Source organism: Hydra viridissima, unplaced genomic scaffold (assembly GCF_058129835.1).
Source record: "Hydra viridissima isolate aposymbiotic clone 2 unplaced genomic scaffold, HvirCarnegie_v1 scaffold_8, whole genome shotgun sequence".
Classification (NCBI taxonomy): Eukaryota; Metazoa; Cnidaria; class Hydrozoa; order Anthoathecata; family Hydridae; genus Hydra; species Hydra viridissima.
Window position 1 is genome coordinate 7714741 of NW_028324307.1, and position 12343 is coordinate 7727083.

General features: G+C 26.4%; 1 protein-coding gene and 1 pseudogene across 3 annotated transcripts; one reads left to right on the forward strand and one right to left on the reverse strand.

Annotated features, from left to right (window-relative positions):
- Positions 1-1444: 1444 nt before the first annotated feature.
- LOC149884832 (uncharacterized) lies at positions 1445-5746 on the reverse strand (annotated as a pseudogene).
- Positions 3963-10443, forward strand: LOC145186752 (uncharacterized). 3 transcript variants are annotated; one of them, XM_090095799.1, is made up of 7 exons: positions 3963-4089; positions 7385-7501; positions 7669-7741; positions 8537-8628; positions 8826-8914; positions 9196-9529; positions 9874-10443. In XM_090095799.1, the coding sequence occupies exons 2-7, from the start codon at positions 7409-7411 to the stop codon at positions 10165-10167; spliced, it is 975 nt and encodes a 324-aa protein (XP_089951925.1). In that variant the 5' UTR covers positions 3963-4089; positions 7385-7408; the 3' UTR covers positions 10168-10443. The 3 variants fall into 3 exon arrangements, with proteins under 3 accessions (XP_089951925.1, XP_089951926.1, XP_079919115.2); XM_090095800.1 differs by lacking the exon at positions 3963-4089 and adding an exon at positions 7146-7231; XM_080062989.2 differs by lacking the exon at positions 3963-4089 and adding an exon at positions 7155-7193.
- Positions 10444-12343: the final 1900 nt, after the last annotated feature.

Here is a 12343-nt window from a genome sequence, read left to right on the forward strand (position 1 = left end):
TTTTTCAGAACTTTGTCTCTGATAAAGGCCGAGAGAATATTTAGAAATAGAATATTCTGTAGTTTGATTTTAAATAAAATAAATATTAAAAAAAAAAAAAAAAGTTGCATAAGTTCCCAGCAAGCACACAACGTTGAAAACAACGTTGAAATAAGGTTGATCAACGTCGATCAACCGTATTCCAACGTTGTTTTCAACGTTGTGTGCTTGCTGGGTTTAGTGCGAAAAACATCCTATAATTAAACAGAGAAAAAGGCAAGAGAATTAAGAGCAAGAAAACTAATTTTAAAAAACTTGTGGAATATGATGAAAGTGAAGATGGCGAAATGATTTACGCCGAGCAAATATTTACAAAGCTTTTAAAGACCTAAAAAACGGTGGTAAAAAATGAATTAAAAGAGAGTAAGAGGATTAAAAAAAAAAGCAGAAGCTTACTGCAAGCTGCAAAAAAATTGTAACTAGTCTGTTTCCGGATTTACCAGAAAAACGAGACTTACCATGCAGAGTTAGCTAAAATAAAGATAAAATAAAGAACACGTACCAAACATTTTTTCAAAATTTCAATTACTTTTGAGAAAAATAATTTTTAATTTGGTCTTATGAGCTCTGCATTTAAAAATATTCTTTCTGTTTATGAAACAACGAAAAGTTTATTTAAAATGATGACAAATGTTTCGGAAGCGTTTTGCAAAGTTTTGCAAAACAAGCGTTTGCCATCTTTTTGTACTTTAAAAAAAAGTCTTCACACCGTTTAAAATGTCATAATTTTTGATAATTATTCTGTTAAATGGTTTTTTACACCTCCACAATGAAAAATTTTCACAATTTGTTCTCTAATCCTCAAATTTTCTATGTTGACTTAGAAACTAAATTAACAAAATAGGTTTTATGGTGTTTTCTGAGATAAAGTAAAAATTGTTTTATTGTAGAATCTAATGAGCGTTCAAATATAACAATAGGGTAATTCCACATCAAATCACCCAGTCCATTGAACCATGTGTCTTCCTTTTGTGTTATATTTTGACACATTATTCCTTATTATAAAAAAATATTACATGCAAAATTTCAGCTAAAAATGTTGAGCGGTTGACAAGATACTGCAATTTTAATATTGACCTGGTTTCCCAAAATAACCCGGTTTTCATAACATTCTGAAAAAACATTTTTCTTAAAAAAATAAGAAATAAAAATGGCAAAAATATGAAAATAAACATATATAATGTTTTTTTGATGCTGAATTCAATAAAAGTACTTAAAATGCTCAAATATAAAAGGAACATGCTTAAAAGTTAATAAAACATCTAGTTTCTATAAACCAACTTTGGGGCCCAATATCTCAAAACACCCCCGTCAATTTTTTTTTTTTTTTGCTGTTAATATTTTCAACTGCTCACAATCTTACTAGGCACAAAAAATCTAACTGGAAAAACAACTGAAACATATGGAACTTTAATTTCAAAGATCTATTACTTTTTCAAGAAATTCCCAAAAAATATTTGTAAATAAAATAAAAATAAGTTAATCGTAATTTAAACAGTCACTTAAATATACAAGATTTTTAAAGGTATCGAAGATGTAAGTTATTTTGACTGTGTTTGTAATAGTTTACAATACTGTTCCCATTTTACTTGTACTTCCTCTATTTCAGCATTTTCAAACACATAGTTTCTACCGGAACTAGAGCAAGCTTATGGAACAGATAGTTTTTTCAATATGTTGGTGTTGGGAATAAAACAGTAGTTGTCTCTTTCAGGCCAGTTAAAACAGATTGATGGACCATTTGGGTGAAGAAATTTAACTTTAGCATCAACTTCTTCTAGGTTGGATTTAGTTACAATGCCGATCCATTACTACACAGACTACAGCTACATAACAACCTAAAGCAACAGTATCAAGTTGAAATATATCTTGTTTCTTTTTAAGATTGTGGATTATTAAATAATTAATGTCCGTACTACACCTCTTTGCCCCAACCCTTTAATCTACAAGATCATAAATTGATGAAAGCTACCAGTACCAGGTAGAGTTGTTACACCAGTGTACCTTTCTTTTTGCTCTTCATGTTGCAATTGTAAGTCCAATCCCTTTATGTAAATGAAGTTAACAACCTTGATTTTCTCAATACAAAATTCATACATAGCTTCTGATGTGAGAATTTGGTTTCTGTATGGTCGTTTTAAACTTTTTTGTGCTGTTAACCTTTTTACAGTACCGCCAATCCCATTGCATGGTGACTTTCCATGGGACGTGGCAAAAAAGTTCCATTCAACTTTAAGGTCAAATTCACTTTCTAAGGTCAAATTCACATAGATTGTAAAAGCTTTTACAATTTTTGTACTGCCCTGCGCAACCATCAGTGAATATATGTAATTTAGACAGATTGGAAAATTTTTTGATAAAGAAATAATTCAAACCTTTTCAGAATCCCTCTGTTGTATATTTTTTTACACTGATAGATATTGGTTATTTTCATTATAGATATATTATATATATATACAATCTGCATATATATATATGAAATATATATATATGAAATTGTTAATTTGTTAAAATTTAAATAAAATTTACCAATAAATATTGTTTTATAACTGAACTTTTTATAAACTAGTTATTATAAACTTTTACAAAATATAGTTGTCAAAATTTTAAAAACAAATGCACATCAATATCACACTTATTCAGTTTTTATATAAAAACAAAACAGGATGTTTTTTTCAGTTGTTAAGATCAAATAACTAAGTTATCATATAATTAAGACTTCCTTAAATATAACAAAATTTTTTTTTTTTTTTTTTTTTTTTTTTAAGGAGTCTATAAACTAAATATAATATTTTACAGAATTCTATTTGCATTTTTTTTAAAATAATTTCTTCAAAAAGTAATAAATCATTGAAACTAAAGCTCCATATGTTTCAGTTGTTTTTCCAGTTAGATTTTTTGTGCCTAGTAAGATTATAAGCAGTTGAAAATATTAACAGCAAAAAAAAAAAAATTTGACAGGGGTGTTTTGAGATATTGGGCCCCAAAGTTGGTTTATAGAAACTAGATGTTTTATTAACTTTTAAGCATGTTCCTTTTATATTTGAGCATTTTAAGTACTTTTATTGAATTCAGCATCAAAAAAACATTATATATGTTTATTTTCATATTTTTGCCATTTTTATTTCTTATTTTTTTAAGAAAAATGTTTTTTCAGAATGTTATGAAAACCGGGTCATTTTGGGAAACCAGGTCAAAATTAAAATTGCAGTATCTTGTCAACCGCTCAACATTTTTAGCTGAAATTTTATGTGTTAACTTTTCTTTTTAAGATGCAACAGCCAAAGAAATTTTTAAAAAATTTGAGGACCCATGGTTCAAAATTTTCTAAATTTTGGGTGATTTGATGCGGAATTACCCAATAACTCAATAAGAAAATTAAAGGTTTTGTGTTTTATGTTTTTGAGGTTTAAAAATTAGTTTTCAGTTAACATTTTAGTTGTACAATTAATCGTTTAATTAATCTTTTAATCTTCGGACGCACACGAAGCGCAGTTTCAGGGCTAAATTTGATCAAATATTGAACAAAATTAATTTCAACGGAAAAATAAAAGAAGTAATTTAAAAGTAATTTTTTAAGTTACATAATCGAGTGAAAATGCATTAATGCAAAATCTCTGTTTTGTGCTATTTTACACGAAGAAGTTGAATTGGATATTTTTACACCAGCATAATTTACTCTTTTCCAATATGTTTAAAATGTGTATGTACAATTAATTGTCCCGTACTTTTGATACAGTAATATGGAGAACACAAACATTCAAATAACTCTTTTATTTATAGTATGACTTTGCATAATAGCGTTAATGGGTTTATCTTCTCGATCTAATAAAAATTCTGGTCTATTGAAGTGGCAATGCGCTTTTTAATTGTACCATGTAATGCAAAAGATCTATTGTAGATAATCCTTTGATAATCGAATTTTTCAAACACTTTAAACACTTTACGCGTTTTTACGGGGTCATGCAGTGTTATTCTTTTTCTCTCTCGATATTTTAAAGGAAGTTTTACTAAACTGAGGATATAAAAAAGATTTTTGCAAAGATTTTTGTAAGCAGTCAATTTTGTTTGTTCTTACGTTTCCTTTTCGAAATAAATAAATTTTTAAATAAATTATCTTTTTTATTTGTGGATATTTTTAGAATCTTTAGTTTTATACCAAAAAACACAAAGTTGCTGAAGTAAAGAAATCTTAAAGTGAAATAAAAACAATGGGACAACTTTTCAAACAAAGTGACGTATGATCTTCATTTTTCCCCAACATTACCAACTCTCTATAACATCATAATCTTCATAAAAATAACGCTTTTTCTGTACAACAATGCAACTGACATTTCCTTGACTCACATTTCGAACCGTTTTATTAAGCTCTCTTCTGTTACGCTTGAGTCTGTTGCTTTCTTTCAGTTTGAAAAGTTTTTTTCGTTTACTGGAATTTTTTTTTTTTTTCCAATACTTGAAGCAAATTTGTTAAATGAACTGTCCTATCGGTTACACTTGCTTGGTATGTTGATTATCTTTGGTTCTTATCGTTTTAAAATCCAAATACTAGGTGGTAAAACATATAGAATGAAAATTCAGTATTATTACGAAATCCTCTTCTCATTACACAACAAAAAAAGATAGTAAAAGTAGGCGTGTAATGTATGGAGATTAAGAAGGTAAGAAGTTGCTTAAGAAGGTAAGAAGTTGTTTAATAATCAGCAACGAAAAGTCTCGATGATGATTATGAAAGTAGGTGCAAAAAAACATTGATTTGTTAGGTTAAGACTTGTTATGTTTGAAAAGACTTTCAGAGAAGCCTAATGAACTTATATTATTAAAGTAAAAATATAAGAAATATTCTATGAATTATTTTAAAGTAATTGAAATTTATTATTTTTTTTCATCTCATTCTTACTGATGTCGATGTTTTTTTGATGATGTATTTACGTATCATAAAACACTTTTTACTCTGAATGTGAAGCGTTAAATGTGTTTATCAAACCTTTTTGATTAAGTTAATTTTGATAAATAAATAAAATCCACTATTCAAGATTTTTTGTAAAGTAAAAATTTTTATATATTTACTCAAAAATATACAACATTGAAAAAAAACAACTTAACAATTAAGGTTACTTAAACCTGACTTTTGATGATTAATAAATACTTCAAAATTTCATGATAATGTCAATGTTTTAAGTAAAAGGTACTTAATTTATCAAACAGCAGAGTTAGGTAAAAAAAACATTTTTTTTATATGTACAAATATAGTTTCTTGACTTATTGTGTAAAACTTTGCGATGGTTAAAACATAAAATCAAAATAGAACTTAATTGAAATCAATTTATTAATTGAAATTTTTTTCAATTGAAATTAAACAACTGAAACTGATTAAAATTTAAAAAAATTTGATTTAAAAAAAAATTAAGTGAACTGAAATTAAGTAATTAACTGAAGTTAATTTATCAGTTTATTGAAATAGAAAGTGAAATATTTCAACGTATTTTCAATCAAAAAAAAAAAAAAGACTTTTTATTTTAAAAATTCATTTAGGATTTATGGTAGTTATTTCAAAAGAGTTTTATACTATGTTATACACTTTTAAAATACTACAAAGTTACAATACGTAGTTGTTTCGTAGCTTCATTAGTTGAAAGACACAAACCAAGCCTAAAGCAACACCTCAGTTTCTCTCTCTTTTTCTCTTACTTTGCAATAATTTCATTTAGATCACTAATTACTGTAATAATGTTTTTTATTGTTTAATTGTTTTAAAATTATTTTAGTAACTGTTGTATGTTAATATTGTAATGTTTGGTATTTTAAATATTGTTGTATGTAAATACTGTAAATATAAAAGTGTAAATATTCTTCATATTGTTTTCTTTCATATTTCTATTATATATAATAGAAATATGAAAGAAAACAATATGAAGAATATTTACACTTTTATATTTACAGTATTTACATACAACAATATTTAAAATACCAAACATTACAATATTTACATACAACAGTTACTAAAATAATTTTAAAACAATTAAACTACTATAGTAAATTAACTACTATAGTACTATTTTACTATAGTAAATATTCTTCTTGTTAATTTTTAAATTGTTACTATAGTAAATGTTATGTTATTATTATTATTATCATTGCTATCTTTAAAATTTCTATTTTGTTAAAGATTATACAATTATTATTACTACTATTATTTTAAAAAGTTATATAAAATATTATCTACGAATCTGTAAACAAAGAACATTCATTAGATTTTGATTTTTAGCTTTTCGGTAAATTCTAAGTTTTAGTAGACATTGGTGGACAGGCAAAAAATAAAAGTTGTTAGAAATCATCGGAGCAATCATTTGATCGAACAAACACTTCAACTGAACATATATTTTTCTATATGATCTGATATTGATATATCTAATATATATGTCGACTTTAAGTTCATTTCGCACGTGTATGCTACTAATGCTCTGGCGAAATGTGATTCCGCGTAATTTATATAAAAATTAGTTTCATGTCTTGTTACATTTTACTCAAGTCGCTTTTAATTCTCCTGCAAATTATCTGACAACTTCATTTTAATAAAAATATGACATCACTGAGTTCAAAGAGGGCGTAGCTGCTGTATAATTTTAACTTAATGATAACGACGCCATGTTCTAAAAATTAAACTTGTCTACTCAATTAATCGGAAATACAGCGTCTCCTTGAGTATACAACTTATCTAGATGTATAGACTATCTGTGAATCCTTAGATTTTGTAATTGATAGGCGCTTCTGTTCCTAAATACAAATGCAGAAAAATTACTCAACCATTTCTTCTTCAAAACTATGAAACCAGTTTTTAGATGGAGGAGGTTTTTTTCTGCAAAAATTAATTCTTAAGACAGACATATAGAGAGTCCTGGCAGACAATTGATTTTTAAACAAACGATATAAAAATCTCATCTCTAGTGAAAGCCCAGTAATATTTAATCAGATTATATTTCCCTTCACTTAATTAAGTCCTTTTTGTTTGCTTAGATCAATATTCTTTGTTGAGATAATTGCTTTTCCACCCCTTTATGATAAATGTCTCCGGACGGTCGTATAAAACATAATTTTAAGTAGGCCACATTTCATTCGTTTGTTCGGTAGAAGCGGCTGTATTTGGAATTTTTGTATGTTTATTGTTAACAAATTCAAAGAAATATAAAAAGTAAAATATATTTCGTAAAAACATTCTAAATAAAAGCCAAATTTCTTTTATTTATAAACTTTTTTTTTTATCACAAAATCAAAAATGAGAATATATTTCTGCTATAAAAATTTAAATAATGTGCTCTAGTTTTAAAGTTCTTTTAAAATTTAGCTGAGCATTACAAGAAGCACTGGAATGGGAGAGCGAAAAGAAGACTCAATTATATCTTCACGAGACAGGAATGATTCGTTAGGAAATGTTTGGTTATACGAGGAAAATAATAAAAAAGTGAGCGAATGATTTTAAGGTTTCGATTAACAATCTATGTAACGTTAGATTCATTATTTATTATTTTCAAACTTTATTATTTTTCACTTTTATTATTTTCTAGCTCTATGATTTTCTAGCTTTATTATTTTTTAGTTTTATTATTTTCTACCTTTACTATTTTCTAGCTATATGCGCTGGATAACCACCCAAATCGCAGACCGTTTCTGGATGAATTTTTTGATTACAGAAGGAAACGAGGTTTAATTCTTAGCAAAGATTCCACTAATAGTTTTTTTACTTTTTAATTGAACTAAGATCGAAAAAAGACAACAAGTAATGTGACGCCATTGCTTATCGCACTTAAATGTTTAGATATATAAAAATGATAGGAAATAATCGTCTACAAATATCTCGAAAGGCAATTTTATAAAGTGATTATGCTCTTTTTTTTATCAAGTGTAAGTTTAGAAGGAATTGATATAAAAAAACAGGTAACGATTTGCAAGTATAATGGAGCATAACTGGAGTTGAGTGAAATACTTTGTAAATGTCTTTACAACTTTTGAAATTTTGGATGCAAAATAAATAAAACTATCATAAAAAGTTACTATTATTAAACGCGCAAATTAAATAATAATTATCCAATTTAGTTATAAAAGTAACATTAAACAAAAATGTTTAAAAAACATTGAATAAAATATTTATTTTGAAAATCTCTTATTATAAAAGAGTTTTTTCTTCATTTTTTTATTTTTCAAAAGCCAACAAACACAATTTTTTATAAGACTATTTATATTTCTTCGATAAATTATCGATAGAATTAAATACGAGTAGAGACATTCTCATTATTATTCACGTATAAAATGTTCATAAGTTGCGATTTTTCTAGATTTTTTTCTTTAGAACAATCATGTTCTACGTGACATGTTTGACCAGTATTTTTACATTTTCATTTTAAAAATATTCTTCTTGGTTTTCTGTCTTCCTTGATTAATCGATTGTTTTTTAGAAATTAAGACTTTAGAATATTTTTTATTTTAAATTAAAACTTAGGTCTTTATTGTAAAATTCCTGTGATTGCTCGGAAGCCATTGGATATATTTGTACTCTATAACACGGTCCAAAAGTACGGTGGATTTGAGCAAGTAAGAATAATAAATCCAGTTTTTAAACTACATATTATATATATATATATATATATATATATATATATATATATATATATATATATATATATATATATGGGGTTTTATTAATCTTATACTTATACACTCATATATAAGCACTCGTATATAAGGACTCATATATAAGCAACGTAATTCTTTTATGCAAATTGTTTTAGACTTTAAAAAATCGCATGTGGAGTCAAATAGCAAGAGAGCTAGATCTACCACGCACAATGACGAGTGGAGCATTCACTTTAAAACTAAAGTATGATTTTCGTTTTTTTTTTTTTTTTGTGGTTGCTTACGTTTCTCAATCTGTTATTTTGTTCTCTTAAAAACACTCAAACTAGTTTACTAAGTCACTGAATGAATGTAACTAAGTAAATTATTGAGATTTGAAGTTAGTTTTGTTTGAAAAAAAACCATAGAAAATTAACGCTGTAAAAGTGTGAAGCTAATTTTGGAAAAATCAATGAATTTAATGATGTTAAGTTTCTAACATTTTATAATTATTTTATGTTTTAACTTCTTTTTTTTTTCTTTAAGATACATTCGATTGCTGTATCAGTTCGAATGCCACAGGTGTAAAAAACCAATGAATCAGTCTCTTTTATTTAATGACGCTCTACTTTTGGATAGCAACGATGATAATTCATCAGAATATATAACACGAAGCGGGGGAGACTCTCCCCATTCTTTAAGTAAGCTACCTTCACCGGTTATGACTTATCAGCAATGCGATCCAAACGGTCAATATTCTAGCGATATAGAAGAACCTTCTAATCTTTTCCACGTTAAGACAAAGGACTTTCGAGAATCGCTCATCAATTTCAATTCAAGTTATAAAAGGGAATTGAGTCAAAGACACAACAACGAAAAGGTTCGTAATGGTATTTTATGCGTTTGTAAAAACCAACCCGAATTAATTGATAGCTACTACTTTTTTTTCTCTTATTTTTTGTATCGACTTCATTTACCGTAACTTTTGTCTAACAAGACGCGCTCATTTGGTTTAAATGGTACTTGGAAAGGCTTTGTTAAACTTTAAAAGCTTGTGTTCCAAGAATAAAAACTAGCTTCTTTAAAAAAAAATTACTTTAAATATTTTTATAGTAATAACGATATAGTTTTAACGATAAATGAACAGATTTTACACTTTAAACCTGCAAAGTTTGTTAACATGCGTATTCTCATTTTTGTTATCTTGATATCTTATTTCTTTAGGCGTTCAATGGAACATGTTTCGACAGCCGCCAGATAATGGAAGAGGAGGGTCTTCAATATCCTTATTATCTACATAGCGAAATTTTTAGAAGACGTAATCTCCTTCCAATGAGTGACAATAAAATGAAGAATGATCGCAAACGTAAACCTCTTAACTCTGAAATTCCCTTGCGGCGCTTCTCAGTAGATGTATTGCAGATTAAGGAAGAAAAAATTACATTGAAAGTTTATCTAGACAATAAAATTTTCAAAGGAGAGCTTTCATGCTCAGCTACAGATTATTCTAGTGATTGAACCAAATCGAAGAGCTATGATTCGCTTAAAGTTAATAGATTTTAATTTTAGTGAATTTTATACTTTGCATTTATAGCTTCTTGACATTCAGGACACGCAAAGAATTTATTCCTTTTTATATTTTCTTTTTCAACTTAGAGAAAAATTTCATTTGACTTTAAATAAAATGAAAACCCATAAGTTAATCACATTTATTGTTTTTGTAAAATGAAAATCGAAAATATTACTCATTATTAAAAAACAAAAAATTTGTTTAAAAAAAAACTATTTGAGCTTTAATCTTGTTTTTATTTCCTCCTTTAATTTTTTGTTTTCACCTTTCTTATACCAGTTCATTTTAAAAATAAATTCAACATTTTCTTATGAAGATATTTCCTTCTTCCGCCAAAAAACTGTCTGTTCCGTTTGAAACTTCATCGCGATTTAGACCTTCATTTTAGTATTTTTGTTTATATATATATATATATATATATGTATACGCGATTTAGACCTTCATTTTAGTATTTTTGTTTATATATATATATAAACACATATACATACATAGATATATATAAAATGAAATCAAATTACAGAATGGATTTTAATTTCATTTTTCATCAGCGTATTTTCTTCTTGTTCTTCCGTTTTTACTCCCTATTAATTTGTTACGGAAACATTTTTAATTCTAAACATTCTCACTTTTAAAAACAAATTTGGAAAACAATGGTTTTCATTATTTGTTAAAGTAATTCGTGTTAATGCTTATCTAAATTAATCTCAAACCTATTTTATATCGATATATTTTTACTCAGATTGTGGTAAAATAATGAGACTCCAATTCTTAAAAATCATAACGGACCTTAGATCTGCTCTGCGTTATGACTGGTAAATTTGACGGAGCCAATTGAAACAAATTACATAGAAAAACATAGAAACTAAAGACACTGAGATTCTTTCTAAGATTCTTTGACTTAAATTTCTTTAGATTACATTATACGCATAAAAATAATTATTCAGAATAATGATAGTTATATATATATATATATATATATATATATATATATATATATATATATATATATATATATATATATATATATATATATATATATATATATATATATATAAATGTTATACAATTGAACTTGAACGTCAAAGAGTGACAAGATTTAACACGAGAAAATACATTGAGTATAAAAGGGACTGTTTTAATCAACAGTTTGCATATAAGCAACTTCTTTATCGATTAAACCGCATGAAAAAAAAACACGAGCTTTTATTGTAAATACTTAAAAGAATCGAATGATAAGGAATTACTATTATAAAGAATAAGATTTTATATTCTAAATTCTGCAACAAACAACATCAAAGGTGATGAAACAGTTGTTAGAAATAATTTAACAGAAGTCGGTGTTTATTACCATAATTATCATAACTAGTACATTTAAAGTGAAAGATGCTCTATTAAATTATAAATCTAATTATTAATAAGAAAAATCTTATACATCGGCTCTTTGATGTACTTCGTGATTGTTGTTACTGTGAGATTTTTTACAAAATATAAATACAAAAAATAATTTGCAGACCGGATATGAAAAATAAAGCTGTTTCTTTTAAATCTACTATCGTTGATAATATGTGAATAATTAATTGAAACTAATCTGATGATGGTATGAGGAAAAAGATTAATCACCGTATTAATAATCTGTACTTATGATTAAAAAACTACTTTTAAATAGCGATTATTTTGGCACAAAAAGCTTTTCATAAATTCAGAATTACCGTTACGAATCTCTCATTCATTTTTAATTATGACAAAAGATAATTAAAATATATGATCGTTTTAAAAAAATATGGGGTTTTATTAATTTTATACTTAAAAATTAGAGAGGGTTAATTTGTAATTAAAATAATTTATTAGTAAACTTGTAGAAAATTTTGGTTCGGGTTCATAATTAATATAAATTAATTCGGTTCGAATCCTCAAGTTGTTTTTTGTAAATTTAGAGCTCGAACCTCGGTTCCGCACTTAAAAAATATGTGAGATCTTGTTTGTTCTTAATAAGTTTCTTCTTAATAAGTTTTTTCTTTTTAACGTTTAAGTTCTTTCAATCTGTTGTAGAATATGTAAGATCGTGTGTATAACTCAAGCCAAAATATGTAGCATATGTTGCACATCAACTTCGAAATGGTTGAA

What these genes read in the sequence shown, in the direction of transcription:
- LOC145186752 (XM_090095799.1), top strand. Translation starts at nt 7,409, where the DNA reads ATGGGAGAGCGAAAAGAAGACTCAATTATATCTTCACGAGACAGGAAT. An exon ending in TGATTACAGAAGGAAACGAG is followed by an intron (nt 7,742 to 8,536) that starts GTTTAATTCTTA and finishes ATTAAAACTTAG; the next exon opens with GTCTTTATTGTAAAATTCCT. An exon ending in AGTACGGTGGATTTGAGCAA is followed by an intron (nt 8,629 to 8,825) that starts GTAAGAATAATA and finishes AAATTGTTTTAG; the next exon opens with ACTTTAAAAAATCGCATGTG.